This window comes from Venturia canescens, chromosome 4, assembly GCF_019457755.1.
Source record: "Venturia canescens isolate UGA chromosome 4, ASM1945775v1, whole genome shotgun sequence".
NCBI lineage: Eukaryota > Metazoa > Arthropoda > Insecta > Hymenoptera > Ichneumonidae > Venturia > Venturia canescens.
The window spans coordinates 1,749,593-1,767,694 of record NC_057424.1 but is presented as its reverse complement, the minus strand read 5'-3'; the positions used below and the strand labels follow the sequence as shown (position 1 = coordinate 1,767,694).

The window sequence follows — 18,102 nt, the reverse complement described above, 5'->3', positions numbered from 1 at the left end:
TTCAGAAAACGAATATATATTGAAAAATATGAAGGCATCCACTTAGACGTCGAAAACCCTATAGTCGCCAACCTAGACATGGAATACAATAAAGCCGTCAACCAGATATCGAAAACCATGCAGTCGTCAATCTAGACATCGAAAACCATGCGGTCGTCAACCTAGATATACTTAGAAAAACTCACCGCCCCATCGGAAACTATGGAGCCGTTGACCTTTATACCGGAAACCATAGACAAATTCACCTCAACATCGGAAACTATGGAGCTATCAACCGGGATAGTGAAAACTATGAAGTCGTCGATCTAGTCCACGAAAACAATGGGGAAACATACCTGGACATTGAAAACTGCGGAGCCGTTGATCTAGACCTCGAACAGCATGGAAAAACATACCAAGACGACGAAAGCCATGAAGAACTATTTCCTAGCCATCGAAAACCATAAAGATGTCGACGTAGCCATCGAAAACAATGGAGCCGTCGACCTAGACCATGAAAACCATGGAGAAACATATCCAGACATCAAAAACTATGGAATTCCTGACTTCGCATCGAAAATCATGGCGGAATATACCTGGACCACGAAAACCATGAAGGAACATACCTGGACATTAAAAACTATGGAGAAATATACCTGGACATCCGAAACCATGGAGAAATATACCTAGGCATTGAAAACTATGTAAACACATACCTAGACATCGAAAGTTATAGATCACGGAAATGATGGAAAAATATACCTAGAGAAAAAAAACTATATAAACACAGACCTAGCCATCGAAAACTGTGGAGTCGTCAACCTAGACCACGAAAACCATCGAGAAACATACCTAGACATCGATAACGATGAAGCCGTCGACCTCGACCACGAAAACTATGAAAAAAAAACGAAAACCATGGAGGGATATACCTAGACATCAAAAAATCATGGAATAATACACCTGGACATCGAAAACTATGTACAAACTGTGACGGGGTTTTTCGTCACTGCTGGCTGAAATGGTTAAAAATAAAAGGGGAATAAAAATGAAATAAATAAGGAATCAGTATTTAGTAGAAAAAAATGATAACAAAAAATAGGCTTTATTTCACCAATTTGGGCGCCAGTTAGTTTTTACAAAAAAGTAACAAAAATAAATCAGGTCGATCTCTTCGGATCTCGAATGTTAACAACAGAGGACTCAACTACTACGGCTAATGCGGGGGGAAACGTACAGAGCGGGGCTAGCTCGGAGAAAGAAAAAGAAAACGGTGGAAAATGGCTCAATGCTTTTGAGACTCAAAATCTTCGGGTCGATGGGCACTTGTCGCTCAGGCGTCTTACATATACCCGTGAGGTTGCAAACGATAAAAAGAAACAATTACAATAATGGTTCGGCGAAATACGATGCGCGACTCGACGACAAAGCCGGTGGGCTAGGAGCGGGGGGGGGGGGGGGGTAGATCACGCTAAAAAGGGGCTTAATACTAGCACCACAGCACTCACTCGCATTTAACGCAAAAAGAATAATCTCCAAGATAAATCACAACCAAGGGAGAATCGATCACGAGCCAGAAGGGCTCGGGGAAAATTCGACCATGAAAACGTGACCGGCGAAATCGAGACGCGATCTACGACGAAGATGGCGAAACAACCACGTGTCTTCGTCGCAGAGTCAAGAGAGTGAAAACGACTTACTTGGCGCTGAGATTATGCGTCGTACGGTTTTTCGGGCTCAAGATTGCCGCTATGGTCTCCAAGGATCAAGCCGGTGGTCGTTGGGACAAAATAACTGGGGTCGAACGAAACAAAACTACAAGTCAGATTGAAAGTACTGGGAACTGGGCCGTGGTACGCACGCCGGAATCGTGATGGAAGTGAGTGATCTCCGTGCTCGCTCGTCGTTCTTCCTCGTTGCGCATAAATTATTGATTATTGATCCTTGCGCGCGCCGATGATCATCCAATCGGACTTTTCTATCTCGCGCAGGAGTAGCGACTCGGTGACGAGGGAGGGTGATGAAGGAAAAGGGCTAACGACGAGGGCTATCGATTGGCGATTGATTGCTTGACGGCGCGGTGCTGTTATCAGCCGGCTCGATCGATGGCGCCGCCTGGACGAAGCTCGGCCTTGGGCGCGAATTTTCGGTTCACTAATTCGTGATAAGAGCGGGGCTGATGCGTACCGGCCGGAGTTAACTCGGCTCTTGCTCGGAACCTCGACGCCAGGGAACTCGTACGATGATTTTCTCGAGTTGGAGACAATTCCTTCTCGAGATGACGTTCGATGATATTGATCGGTCCCATGACTCGGTTCTACTAGCCTTTATCCGATGTTTCAGCCTCTCGGGATTCGGGGAAGGGCTTTTTACAAGTGGGAGGGAATTGCTCGGGGCAGGGTTTGACGGGGACTCTCGTTCAGGAGGAAAGGGGGATCGTAGTCGGTGAATTTCACGAGTAGACAATTGCGAGCGAGTGCCAAGACGGCCGAAGAACTTATGGCTAATAATAATGGCGATACAGAAAAATGACTGATTAAAATAACATAAGAATATGGTGTGATGCGCAATTAGTTGAAAATGCCAGAAAAATATAGCGATTTTTGACGCTTCAAAAGTGAGTGAGCGGTGTGGTGGATTCCACCACGACGCGGGGCGTTGCGGCTCTGCCACAATGTCACAAAACATACCTAGCCGACGAAAGCCAAGGAGAAGCATACCCCGCAAATGAACAGTATGAAGCTGTCCACGTAGGCATCGAAAACCATGTAGCCCAGGCAACGAAGCAAAAATAAAAATAATAAATTCGAAAGCGTTGAAATTTGGTGACAATGTTTGTTTTGGCTTACTATTGAACGTGTTAAAAGTCCTAAAAAATTAAGGGTCCGCAATCGCCGCCAGCTTAGAAAAAAGGTGCATTTTTTTGGTTTTTTTTATATAACTCCTTAATTATCGTATTTATTGAAAAAATTGTTATTACAAAAGTTGGAGAGCATGAAATTTCCTTTAAAAAAGGTTTCATTCATTTTTCCGTCAAACTAATATTTTTCCGAATAAATGGACGACGAGCGTTGAGCACATGGATAAGTTGCTTAAAAAAACCTCTCTGCGAACGTACACTTACAACGGAAAAATCCTAATAGCATGTGCCATGAAAATTTCGATTTTCAGTCAGATTTCAAATCGTTATGGTCTGCTGAGGGTACTGTCGTATGTTTTTGTATATATATATATATATATATATATATATATACCTATATATAACCGGTGGCACAGGTATACGAGCATGATCAAAATATAATAATAGTATAACATCGAAGGACGACTCCAAACGTTTCACGGTCGATCAATTCTCTCCAACTTTTGTAATAACGATTTTTTCAAAAAATATGATAATTAAGGAGTTATACAACAAAAACAAAAAAATGCACCTTTCTTTCAAGATGGCGGCGATTCCGGACCTTCAATTGCTCAGGACTTTTAACACGTTCAATAATAAGCCAGAATGAACATTGTCACCAAATTTCAAAACTTTCGGATTTATTATTTTTATTTCGTGAAATTTGGCATTCGTTGCCTGGGCTAATGGAGGAATCTACCTAGACGACGAAAACCATGGAGAAACATATTCAAACATGGAAAACCATGGAGGAATATACCTGAACCACGAAAACCATGATGGCACATGCCTAGACATTGAAAACCATGGAGAAATATACCTAGACATCGAAACCTATGGAGGAATTATCCTAGACCACGAAAACCTGAGAGAAACATACCTGGACATCAAAAACTGTGGAGCCGTCGACCTCGACTGCGAAAACCACGAAGAAACATACCTAGTCCACGAAAACCATGGAGGAATCTATCTAGACCACGAAAACCATGGAGAAACATATGCATACATCGAAAACCATGAAGGAACATGTCTAGACATTGAAAACCATGGAGGAACATACCTAGACATCGAAAACTGTGGAGCCACATCATTCTCGACTGTGAAAACCATGAAGAAACATACCTAGACCGCGAAAACCATGGAGGAATCCACCTAGACCACGAAAACCATGGAGAAACATATCCATACATCGAAAACCATGGAGGAATATACCTGGACCACGAAAACCATGAAAGAACATGTCTAGACATTGAAAACCATGGAGAAATATACCTAGACATCGAAATCGATGGAGGAATTATCCGAGACCACGAAAACCATGGAGAAACATACCTGGACATCGAAAACTAAGGAGCCGTCGACCCAGACCTCGAAAACCATGAGAAAACATACCTAGACGACGAAAGCCATAGAGGAATATGTCTGGACATAAAAAAACTATGGGGTCGTCGACCTAGACATCGAAAATCGTCGTCCAGGATTTTATATTTTTCTATTTTTATTATTTATTATTTAATTTTATTTTTATCATTATATTTTTTATTTTATTATATTATTATTATATTATATTATATATTAATGATAATAAAATATTAATTATAACAATCCTTTATTATTAATTAATATTGTAACGTAACCTCCTCCTGAGCGACCGAATCGACTCGAACCCGAACATAACCTCAAAAAGGGGCATCGCGACGCGGCGCGATGTTTTGACCGAGCGCGTACAACGACCGATGAGACGCGTCACTGTTGGCCGGCGGCGGCCGTACTGGAGGGCAATACAAAGGCCCGATACAAGCGGCGGAGCACGACACTAGCGGCGCCGCGTATTAAAAACTCGAACTATTATATTTTTTTGTTTTGTTAATTAAAATTCAACGCGATTTCGTAAAATATTGTAACTAGGCTCAAATGAAGCGGAAAATTATAACGAATCGAAGAAAAATAAGGAAAAGATTATTTCTTTTAGAAAATTGGTGTCAATTCAAATAAAACAAGACGCGTGTTTATGACGCATGCGCGGATAGAGCGTTAATGGGCTATAGGACGCGTACGTGACTTTTAGCAATTGTAATTATTCGAATCATATTAAAACAACTAACAATGTTAAAAAATGAAGAAAATTAAATAATAACGGATCAAATCGAAGTTTTTGTTATTGAAAATCGGAACAAGCTGAAAATCATAAAAAGCGGTAGTCCGCGCATCGTATGTTAGCCCGCGCAACCAACGGGCGGGCGTGAATCATGGCAACGGGCCAATCAGAGAAGGCGTTAGAAATAGATGCGCAGAACCGATCCAAAAACCGAAAATTCGGCGTTTGATGATTTTATGGTGGGGACACGGTTATAAGAAGCGCTGCGCGACTCATTCGGCAGGCAGTCCTTCCTCAAAATTCTGACTCGGAACAAAAAGGCTGACCTCAAACATCCTTCTTGATTTTGGCAAGCAACCTAACCTATTATCCTAATTTTTCCTGGATGCCTGGAATCTCGGAGAGATTCGGTGACGTTTCAATCCCAGAGTCCAGGGTCCGCACCTAACCTCTAAACTTTCCAAATTTCCGTTGCACGGGATCTCGGAGCGATTCGGTGACGTTTCAATCCCAGAGCCCGTGGACGGTAAATAACCTAACCTTGCAGATGCTCAGGATCTCGGAGCGATTCGGTGACCTTTCAATCCCAGAGCCTGGGGTTTGTTCCTTAACTTAACCAATTTTTATTTCTTTTTGCTTGCTAGAATCAGGGATGATTTTTCTTGTAAATTGATTTGTAAATTTGTAAATTCTCTTTTTAAATTCAAAGTGGAAACTAATCGAGTCCGAGTCAAACAAAACCGAGATTTCTGTAAAATTTGTAAATCTTGTAAATTTTAAATAATTAAAAAGGCCGCGGTACGAATTTGAGGTTATATCGCGTCAAACCTATAATAATTTCTTTTATTGTATAAAATCGAAACACGATGGAATTATCGAAACTATTATTTTGAAAATAGGCGAAAAACGCGTAAATTAAAAATTGTTTGAAACGGCGAGTGAAACAAAATTTTTCACAATTGGCGAGCGCGAACGCGAACATTTCACGACCACAAATCAAAAAACGAATTTATCCTGTGAAATCAATCAAAATTGAATAAATCGGAATTGTTAAATTCTTCAAAATCTAAATTCCGCGTTCTCACGTTTCTTTCATACCTACTCCTTTTAAAATTAAGGTAGCTCGAACCGACGCGTGGCGGCGTTCAGGCCAGGTCGGCAAGAGCGTTACGTTACAATATTAATAAATAAAATATATTGTAACAGAACAATCACACACACGCACGAGCCCCGCGATCCCCACCACCGAGCACGTACACACCCTCCCGTACGCGCTATGCTCAGCGCGTCAGCTCATCGTTGCCCAGCAACGAGAGAGATGAACGATCCGAAAATCCAGATCGATCTAGATATCGCCGCCAAGAAGACACTCGATGTTGTTCATCACGGATATAAAAGGCGAGCAAACTGGACATACAGGAAGTCAAAATTCCATAATTCCAAACTACATAGTCTCTTTATGATCACTGCGTATCAGCATTGCGCCTGACGCCTAGTGAAAGATTCCTCGAATTCCAAATGCCGAGTGATCGTATCGCACGATTGCCTCGCACCGTCCCGTCCTGTAGCATCGCCGAGTATTGTACTAGCATCGCGTCTAGCGCATATTCGGTGCTCTAAAGAAAAAGGAGCAAGTATTGCACGATTGCCACGTTCTGTTCTATCCCTTTAGCATCACCCGCATGTGCAAGCATTGCGTCGAGCACATACCGGGTGTCCCGAAAGTGATAGGGTGCACGTAAGCGTGTAGACGATTACGAGCACCGACGCTTTTTTCCCAGGATACGGATTTTATCATCTTGTAAGGTGTTAAAGGATCCGAGGGTCCACCTGTGTTGTCCCCTGAGCACGCCCGGCTCATAAAATCGAAAAAACTCGATTCCGTGTACTGGCATAGCGTCCAGCGCAGGAGGAAAGTTCTAACGATATAACTTAGAATTAACGAGGCCTAGAGGACAGCGATTATCCTGTAGAGATACACGGTAAAAACTCGACCTCGGCCCTTATGCAACTAACTAAAAAGATATCATTTTCTGACAAGAGTATCTCCGTCTTTGGCCGCTACGGACCGGCGAAGTCCCGCTTAGATGAATCTGGATCTTAAATCCCCAAAGAAAAATATTCCCATCTCTTTATTTTGACTTTTGTCTTTGGCCGCAGTGGACCGGCGAAGTCCCCATTTTCAGAAGCTATCAAGCTACCAATCAAATTTTCTACGAGGCTCGCCTTTCGCAGCCCTCGCACTCAGTAATCCATTCGTATTTTTTCAGATTTCAAAAAAAAAAGCCGATGATGAAACTACCCAAAGAAGCGTTTATTCGTGGAAAGGGAATCTGAGGCATCAAAAAAAAAAAAAATTTATTATTAAATTAATTCGAATAATAAATCAGTCAAATCTAACGATAAACGCCCACACACCTAAAACAAAATACCCCCGTCATAACGATAGAGTCCAACACACGAAATCCCGTACTTCACTTTCACTCATAAACTCGAGAAAAAACGTAAAACGTTTCAATATATTATATAAATATATATATGTTATGCGTAAACCAGGTGCTGGTATTGCCCCCGCTGTGCGCACTTTCTCTGTCTCTCTCGCTCGGCGACGCGCAGGAGAGGGGGTAGCCGCGTTCAGCGTACTGTGTGACAGGAGAGCCGAGAAATGTATACCAGGCTTGCAAAGGCCGTAAGTCCGAACGTAAACATGCTCAACTTACGCCTCTCTGTCTCTAAGAAACAAAATTTATCGTAAAGCGTTCGGTTTCAATTTTCTAAAGAGACATATCTCGGGAATGGCTGAATGGATTTACTCCCAACAAAGACCAATGGAAAGGGAAAAATCGAAAAAAAATTCTCACCAATTTTCAGATTTTTTAATAATATGGTTTGTCCGCAAGCGCCGTTTGAAAACTCTGTGACGTCATAAATCGGCATATTCGCGTATATAAGAGTGCGGCAGGGCTCGCGCTGGCTTTTTCTTTACGCGCTGCTGTTTTTCCTTTTAATACTTGGCGTCGAGCCGCTACCGCGTCTCTTGATACGTCAAATCCTGAATGTGTTAGTAACTTTTGCATACTCTTAAGCCCGTGCAAAGTTTTTTCTCAGAAATTACGACACCGATCATGCTGATTTTGGGCTCATTTGACAGAGAACTTCTTAATTAGCTAAAAGTTCAATTTTCAAAGCCGTACATAACTCATGAGCTTCACAATTGAAGAAAATCACATGCCAATTTTACCCCCACCACCGCGAATCGTTTTATTCAGAGAAAGTATAGTCTCGGCGAGAGCCTCAGGCTAGCTGATGACAGGGCTGTCAACGTACTCGTCACGAGACTCTACTGAGTCTCTTGATATATTCTGAACAGTCAAATTGAGAAATAAGAATATCAGTATTATTGATAATTTCGCATCTTCGTACGCTGTTTTTTCTCCCTTTCGCTCTACCTTCTCCACAATTTCGATATCCACACGCTCGAAGTAAGTCCCAGGGCTTCGACGTGTCCATTAATGTACCTTTCGACATCGAGCACACTCTATATCTTTTGTTCTTTATTCTTCAGTACTACACTTTTTCCACAGCACTACACTGTACATCCCTGCACAACAAGACTTTCCCTTAAATCTATTACATATACAAAATGTCACTTTCTATTATGCTTCTTCGTTTTTCTTTCCAGAAACTAATGATTGCGCACATTTCGATAAACTAAATAAATTTTTAAAAGCTTCTTACTCCTTTATTTCATGATCGATTTTCATGCAACAAGGCTCAAAATGGGTGTTTTTTTCATTTCTGTTGGGCTGACATTCGCGAAATTAAGATTAGATGGATATTTACTGAGTTATTCTGCAATTACTCAGATGGTAATACGAAATGCAAAAAAAAATCAATATTTCAAAAAACCCTCATGTTCTTTTTTCAAAGAACAACCTTAAGGACCGATCGAAAAATTCGAATGTGCTAAGAATTTTCGAAAAAAGGGTTAGATAAATCGAATGCTCTAAGTAGTTGTGACGGGATCATCGCATTAGCTGATGTTTGAATTCCTAACCGCTTTCAATCTGTCATATCAATGCAGAAGATTCAAATACAACCCATTGTTACTAACGTTACTCGACAGATCAATGCCTCCCACGCGAAAGTCGTGCGACATTGACTACAAAACAAGCGACAAAAATATTTTAGCTCTGAATGCGAACGAGAGCCCCATCTTAGCTCTTATGTCAGACAGCATTGAGACGGCGCACATCATCGTAGCGGGCTACCTTCTCATTAACTTAAAAACTCAATTTCAGCTAAAAACTATGACTGCCTGCATTGGCCGGGTAATGTAGGCGGTCATTCGCAATTTCTCTTGACGCTCGTATAAATGCAACACTGCCGTACATTAGAAAAGAGTAGTCATGGGCAACACGTGAAGGAAGGGAGTGAGGAAAGTGTAAATGAGATCAAATCAGTGAATCAATATGACAAACCGGTGAGCAGCGAAGGCAGCCGGTAGAGCGACCAACATTCCCCTGGATTCTTTGCCTCCGAAACCGCCGCCAAGACGTTTAACACGAACGTTAATCCTGTTGATTGGTATATGAAGTACATGGGAAATCAATTTTTGGATTTCCGATGGATGCTGAGTGGACGCATATACTTCCAACTCGTCAACTTCTTTGGGAATAACGAGAGATGAATGGGTTTCGAGATAAAAATGTTCCTGTCCACCCATCCGTACTTCGTTTTCGAGAATGTGATCCGATTCAGTGAAAGCTTTTTCAGTGTCTCCTTTTACGATTCGTCTTGGTGAACCAGGAATAAAAGAACTTGCTTTTATGGCATCCTAGTCAAATATTGTCCACAAAAAAACATTTCAACTAACGTCAATACTTCGATATGAGTAAACAAATAACTCTGCAAACTTAAAAACATTATATAAATATTATCTAAATCGAAGGTAATTATGCAGTTTGGTTACTTTCCCGAAAATCGATGCAACAATTATTTTTTTCTCGAAGTTGTTGATTGGACTATAAACCCATTAACGCCCAAGCGTCCCGATTTTTTACCAAACTTTCAACGCGATTATTTTTTATATTATCTGCGTTGAAAAAATTATGTTTTCAGATATATCGACGTAGAATTTTATGCTCTTTTAGAATATTGGCTCAAAATTCTGATTAGACATGAAGAAAAAAAATATGGTCGATTCAAACGTGAAAAACGTGAACGTCTTTGAAAAAAAACTTTTTTTGTATTTTTTTTGCAATGTTACTACAAAAAATTCATACTGTAATCATGAACAGGGGTGATCGCGATAGTTGAAGTTTAACAGGAAATGTTCATGTAATCATTGAACCACTCCCTTTTACAATATGGCGGTGAGAACGCAAATATTCTACAAACACATAAGAATTGGTTAAAGAATACTCTCAAATTAAAAAAAAAAATTTAGAGATGATTTCTGGTGTTCCAAAATATCAAAAAAATTAAAATTGCCAATTTTTTTTTTCTTAAAAAATTTGAGGGTATTCTTTAACCAATTATAAGATACTCTTGTTCCCAGATAATTTGTGCAAAACTCAATAGTTTCCGAGAAAAAAAATTAGTTTATTTTTGTTGCATACTTACGTTCTTGGCGTCATATTGTAAAAAGGAGTGGTTCAATGATTACACGAACATTCCCTGTTAAACTTTAACTATCGCAATCGCCCCTGATCAAGAGACGCAGTAGCGGCTCGACGCCAAGTATTAAAAGAAAAAACGAGAGTTCATGATTACAGTATAAATTCTTTGCAGTAACATTGCAAAAAAAATACAAAAAAAGTTTTTTTTCAAAAATGTTCACGTTTTTCACGTTTGAATCGGCCATATTTTTTTTTCTTTGTGTGTAATCGGAATTTGAGCCAATATTCTGAAAGAGTGTAAAATTCTACGTCGATATATTTGAAAACAAAATTTTTTCAACACAGATCACATAAAAAATAATCGCGTTGAAAGTTTGGTAAAAAATCGGGCCGCATGGGCGATAATGGGATAAGTGATATTCCGTCGGGGGAGGCTAACATTTCCCATAAAAACTATAAGTTATGGAATTTTGAAGTTATTGAAAAAATATGATGAAATAGAGCATATTTGAATACTTTAGAGTTCACAACAGGAGAGGTGGATACACACACATGCGCACACGCATGGCGCGCATTGTTTGTTTTTGGAAGCGAGCTATGGTGCTGTTGAATGAAAAGAAGGCGACAAACAGTGTATATATGTCGAATGATAAAGTTTGTTTTGATTTTGACACTTACAGCAGTCTTTTCTTGCATTAATATTTTTTAAATAGATGACTATCCTCAATTTTCTTTCTATCGTAAACATTATTACACGTAGCTTGAAAATGAATTGCGTCAATTGCTCCTACGGATTACGTCAATTTCATCGATTGTGCGAGAATTCCGAACAATTTTTACAAGCACATGGTGCAGTGTTTCGTGATATGAGGTATCCGGCTTGTGGTAATTTGGAACGCCGAAACTTTAATTTGTCGATGTCAAAAGAAACGAAAAGTTTCGAAAGGATTTTTCCTTTCGTTTATTACTAAGTTTATTACTAAGTGTTTATCACCAAGTGCGATTTTTTTATCAATTCGATTTAATACGTGTTTTCAAAATATCACTCTTTCTCTGGAGGAAGCCTGCGTCTTTATCGGTTATTTTATATCATTAGAATCCCTCCGACAAGAATTTATCGAAAGAGAAATGAATATGAGCAGCCACACTGTTGTTGACTGGTCGAATTTTATTCAGGAGGCTTTACTATATCGACAATTACTATATACTATATCGACAATTCCGAAAAGGAGCAGGTATCACGGTTGAAATCGATGAGGCGAAATTCGGCAAGCGAACACACAACCGTGATCGAATCATAAATGGTCAGTGGATTTTCGGTGGATTCGAACGTGAATCACAGAAGATATTCATTGTTGCTGTTCCAGACAGGACTGCGACGACGTTACTGAAAATGATAAACGAACATATTTTCCCGGGAACCACCATCATATCAGGTCGCTGGGAGGCTTACAATTATCTGTCATCGGAGAGTATTAAACACCTTAAAATGAATCACTTACTAAATTTTGTTGACCGCGACACTGGCGCTCATACCCAAAATATAGAGCGCACGTGGAGGAAAGTTCGAGCAAACGTCCCACGATATGGCTGTGTGAATATCACATGGACGGATATATTGCAGAGTTTTATTCCAAATGGCAATTTCCAGACCATCGTGATCAATTCCAGGCATTTTTTAAAATGATTTGGTGCGAAATCATCATCGTTTAAATACAACGGTCTTTTTTAAGGCCACATGTATTAACGTACTGCAGTTCAGAACACTTTTGGTGCGCGCGCGCGCGCGTATGTGTGTGTGTGTGTGCGTGCGTGTGTGTGTGAAAAATCGTTGAGTGGGTTCAGAGCACTTTCAACGTGTGTACGCGCCCGCGCCCGTGTGCCCACTTGTTCTATCATGAACTCCAAAATATTCAAATATACTCTTTTTTTATTACTTTTTTCGAATAACTTCAAAACCCCATAATTTATGGTTTTCATGGGAAATATCAGCCTCCCCCGACGGAATTTCATCAATAGTAACTAATTGAAGCAATTTATGCTAAACAAAAATTCGCAGCATCGATTTTCGGAAAAGTAACTAAACTGCATAATTACCGAAAACAATATTTCGTATGCAATAGCAAAATATCAAATAATTTCTATATTAAATTTACCTAAAAAATTCTTCAACTGAAATCTCATAAAAATCGATCAACTGAAATGATCAAAAATCATTTCAGGAAAATGATAGTTACCAGGAGAAAATGTTATAGTCAGAGCATGAATTTCCATTGAAAGAAACACATTGAAAAATCCATTAGAATTGATAATGAGATATTCTTCTTGCATTATGTTCGAGTTTACGATTTCATAATTATTTGATTTTTAAAATGATAAAAATACCTCAATCGTGACGATGATGGGTTGAAGTTCTTCGTACTCGACATGGACCATTCTCGCTGCTTTCTGTGCAGTAGATTGATTAACAGCCACAATAGCTCCCACGGATTGTCCTTGACTCGTGACCTGAAGATTGTTAATTTATCGCTCCCTTTATAATGTATTTCCTATAAACTCGTTTTTCCATGCATCATAAAGTTTTATCAGGTTATAACAGGCCAGTATACATTAATGTGGCCGCAATTCAGGTCACATTATTTTTAAGAATTCCTTTGCGAAAACATCATCAACATGAATGAAAAAAAAATGTATACCAAATTTGGAAGCGCTAGAACAATTTCAACGGCGACCTCAAAGATTTCAGGTTTTAAGCGCAGAACATATGTACTTATTGAACTTGTTACTTAATTTTACTTTCTGCCTCACATAAGAATCACGATACAAATCTGAAATTTAAGACACTCAATGTTTCTATTTAAGGGTACGAAACGGAATTTTCAAAGATTTTTCCGAAGATTATTTCTGTGATTTTAACCTTTCAAAGGTAACCATATTTTTTATTTTTTTAAGTACTTTTATCACTATCAATTGAAGCACTTTTAAACGTCACTTCAATGCATCTAGACAACTTTTGATCCGTAATCAACAGTGTCCACTTAACAGCAACTCATCCAAATCCGAAATTGCGTGACATTTCATCGATGAAGCGGTTCAATCAAAGTCCCTCTGCCAACCAATTATGACAAAAAATGAAAATTTTGAACATGAGATCGGATTGAAACTCGAGAAGTGGTTTAGAAATAGCTGTCTAGCAGAATTCATACGTGAAAAACACATTCAGCGAACTTTTCATGACACTTTTTTCAAAAAATTTTGTCGTAATTTGTTGTTCTTGATTTGGATTTAGAAAAAACAGACCTTAAAAATTGCTACTTTTTGCCTAATTTTGAAAAAATACTGATAAAAAAGGGTCTTTACTAAATTTTAATGGCACGATTGAAAAGAGCGACTTCATAAATTGTAGATAAGATACGTTAATCATCAAGCTGTCGAAAGTGTTTAAAAAACGTATCCCAACGTTGGCAGAGGGCCGTTGTTCGAACCGTTTTATCGATGAAATCTCACATAACTTCGGATTTGGATGATTTGTTGTTAAGTGTACACTGTTAATTACGGCTTGAAAATTGTCTAGATGCATTAAAATGATGTTTAAAAGTGCTTCAATTGATCGTGATAAAAATACTAAAAAAAAAGTCAAAAATATGGTTACCTTTGTAACGGTTAAAATCACAGAAATAATCTTCGGAAAAATCTTAAAGAATTCCGTTTTTTATAATGATTATTATGTGAGGCAGTAAATAAAATTAAGTGACAAGATCAATAAGTACATATATTTTGCATTAAAAATTTTTAATCTTCGGGGCATCCATTTAAATTGTTCCAGTACTTTCAAATTTGGTATACATTTTTTTTATTCATATTGATGACGTTTCCGCAAAGGAATTTCCAAAAAAGTGACCTAAATTGCGGCCTCCCCCCCTAGCATACATGAGATTTTTTTCAGATTTTTCAGATTTTGGGATATTCAAACACAGTTAACAGAAAAATTTGACTCGCTCTGATAGTTTATAAATGTATCGTAAACGAAGTCAAAAACGGCAAATCCAAAAACTCTGGTGATCGGTTGATAGCTACTGGGGTTATATGTTATCTGAGTTTTAAGTTCTACGGACAGGAAACGAAGGGTTTATTTTTGAGAAAAATACTATTCGATAACCGCAAGTGGCATCGCACGTGGAATGGTCCCCTGAACTTACAATTAATTAAATAGTTTGGACACGAGATTCGTAATTTTTTTTTTAAGGAGTTTCGGTACAGGCGATACAATGTTGCCATCCTAAACCATGCTAAAAACATAAAAAATTTCAAAAAGTTCAGAATTTTATAAAATAAGGTGAACATATTCTTTAGTGCCAAATTTGACAACACACATTTTTAAAGATTTTTCTTCTACACAATTATCGAATAATTTATCACTAAAGTTCACGTGTATAAGCATAGCGTTTCCATATATATAGATATATATTCCGCGCATAAGAAATCTGCTTTAACGCGTAATTACTCGATAACTAAGTAGAAGAAAATTTTGAAAAAAAACTGTGTTTTCGCACTTGATGTTGAAGAACATTATCACCAAATTTAATCAATTTTTTAATATTTAGACATTTGTACCGAAACTCATTAAGTGGGTTTTTTTTTACTACGATTTTCGAGCGTTACGAAAACGATCATCAGGTGAGGCGAATGGTCAGGATACGTAGTAGGGGGAATTAGGAGCCATGTTAGTGGCGAAGCCTCTTATAGAATGAAACGATTCAAGTTCTTTTATTTCAAGAATATAAAAGGTTTTATTCTAGATTTGGAAGTTGGTTCGTGTGCTGGACTCTATCTTGTACCAGACGGGGAAAACACGAGATAGTTCTCTCTGTGGCTTAGATTTATTATATATATTTTTTTTTTGCCTCAAGCAGAACCAGAAATATTCATTGTTATTTAAAAAAGTTATAAACAATTAAAAGTGAAAAAAAAAGTAAAAAAAATTCAAAAGTCCGCCAATTTGTTTTTTTTCATTGAAAATGTTTCATTCTACTTGAGGCCATAGCCAATTCAATACAGAACATGAAACCGTTTTGTTTTTTGCTTTCAGATAATTCTTTTCTAAGAAATGATGTCATCCATCTACGAATCAGACGAGTTTCAGCAGCCATTTTCAGAACCGCCATTTTGAAAAAAAAAAAAATTTTTTTCAAGTAATTTCATGTATGTGCTTTCATATGTAAAAAAATTGATTACTCAACGTGTTTTGTACTATAAATAAAATGTATTGAAAAAAATTACGTTTTTTGGAGTAAGCTGGCCTTAATTATTCTTGTTTTCTTAGTCTTCGTACATGTTTCAAAAACTTTTATGGTTAAAATCAATTTTCAAAATTATAGTTGAGCAATTGAGTTGTCTCATACATATCAATGTGCCGATAAAAAAAAAACTTTTAGACTCTATATCGGTAATATAACTACTTTTCTACTCGGTGGAGTTATCGATGAAGTAGTTTAGTTTGTTGATTCTTGTAAAAATAGATATTGGTGTTCCTCAGTGTGTATTGTTTTATTGAAATATGATTTTCATCAAATACTGAAAGTTATTTTTAATTTTTTTTCTCAGAGTTTCGCTGGCCATATTATTACAAAAAATATGAACAAATATTCTTTAACAGACTAAATTTAAGATAAACACAAATTTTTCGCCAATCTTTTCCAATAAAACCATTAAATCCGCTATAATGTACTGAAAATGGTCAAATTTGCGATAGATTGAACTTTGACCTCTAATAAATTTGAAACTATTAAGTTTAACGAAAAATCATAGGAGACCTTTTTTGTAGAGCGTGCAATTTTATACAAGAATATGTGAAGACACTTTTTATAGGACGCACGATGGGCTTGCAGTAAGTATCAGAATGTGCAAAAAAGAAATTTCCAATGTTATTCTTATGGAAAATAGAAAAGACACCAAAAAAAAACTTTTAAGCCTGTTTGCAATGGAAAACAAAAAAAAATTTTTTTTTGAAACGCCCTAATATATATTGAAGCGAAATACACTATTAGAACACTTTATTTCTTTCTTTACTTGACCACATGGCGCTTACGAGTGTTTATATCGGCGGCCATGTTGGAAAACTGTCACTTTGCGAAGCGGCGCTCGGGAAGTGAGGCGCTCAGCGCTGCCAACTCAATTTCGCTTCACCAAAATTCCCTACACTCGCAAAATTCTTGATTTTATTCAATTTTAATTAAACAAACCTTTTCTTGTTCAGAAAATTAATGCGGATTCTTAGAAGAACTTATTTTGAACAAATTGGTGAAGATTTCAGAGTAAAATCATTTAAAAATTTAAGAAAACTTTTCTTTAATAGCTCGAGCGTGCACAGTGCGCATGCGCGATGACCTACTTTCAACAGGCACGTGCAATAAACGTAGTCGGGAGCAAACAATGAATTAAAATAAAATAAAAGTGTTGTTATTCACAAAATTAATAGAGAATGAAACAAAATAATGGGGAAAGTTATAAAATGAATTAAAATTAATCAAAAAACTGTTTTATTGAATTATATTGAATTCTTGCACATGCGCAGTGTGACTACAGCTCGACTCGGCAAATTGGGACCCACGCGGGGGAGTTAGCGCACCAATCACAGAATTTAGAGTGGGAGTCCCTGGTTCGAGATTAAGTCGCGCAGCGAATTAGAGAAAGGGATAAAGTCCAAAAATATTATTATTATTATTTCCTTTGTTTCAGAGAGTATAAAAACCCGAGCGCAGAAGCTCTGGTAGCCAGTCTCGTCTCGAATCTCGCCACGCTAGACTCGCTTACGCAATAAGGCTCTCTGAGCTAACAAAGAGCCAGTTTCGTCTCGAATCTTGTAGAGCTTGACTCGCACTCGCAAATATCAAACGCCAGTCTTGCCTCAGGATCTCGCCACGTAAACTCGCCATAATAGAAGCGAGAATAAAGAAACATAAAAATTTTTGGCTCATTTCATAACAGCTCTAAAAACAAAGAGCAAAATAACATCACTAAAACACCACTCAGAACTCAAAAATAACACCTTTCCTCTCTCACGCTAAGAGGGCCGGGTTCATTCGATTTCGTTTGAACTCAAGATTCTTAGGTGAGATTTTCCGATCTATCCAGGAGGGCCGGGACAGTTCGATTCCGTTCTGTCTCAAGATTCCTGGTAGATTTCCAATCCTTTTTCTATCCAAGAGGGCCGTGGCCGTTTGATTTCATTTGGACACAAGATTCTTGGGTAGGACTCCTACCTTTCCACGCCAGAGGGGCCGGGACAGTTCGGCTTCGTTCTGCCTCAAGATCTCTGGGTGGATTCTTTTCCATCAACGAGTCATTGTTTTCTGAGTGGTGATTCATTCAACTAATCAAACTAATTCATTTTCAATCAAATCTGAGCATTTTCTTTATTCTCAAAACGAGACAATTTCGAGTCAATTATTATTTTGAACTACTTAAATTATTCAAAACCAATTTAATTCACTGAAAACAATTTA

The 18,102-nt window shown here is 38.1% G+C and overlaps 1 protein-coding gene across 3 annotated transcripts in view; it reads right to left on the bottom strand.

Moving 5' to 3' along the window:
* The window catches only part of ry (xanthine dehydrogenase rosy), a 359,506-nt gene that overhangs the window by 8,546 nt on the left and 332,858 nt on the right, over positions 1-18,102 (bottom strand). For all 3 annotated transcript variants that reach the window (XM_043415814.1, XM_043415816.1, XM_043415813.1), the window contains 2 exons: positions 12,983-13,105; positions 9,458-9,813 (listed from right to left, as the gene is read on the bottom strand). In XM_043415814.1, coding sequence (XP_043271749.1) covers positions 9,458-9,813; positions 12,983-13,105 — 479 coding nt within the window. The remainder of the gene's footprint in view (positions 1-9,457; positions 9,814-12,982; positions 13,106-18,102) is intronic.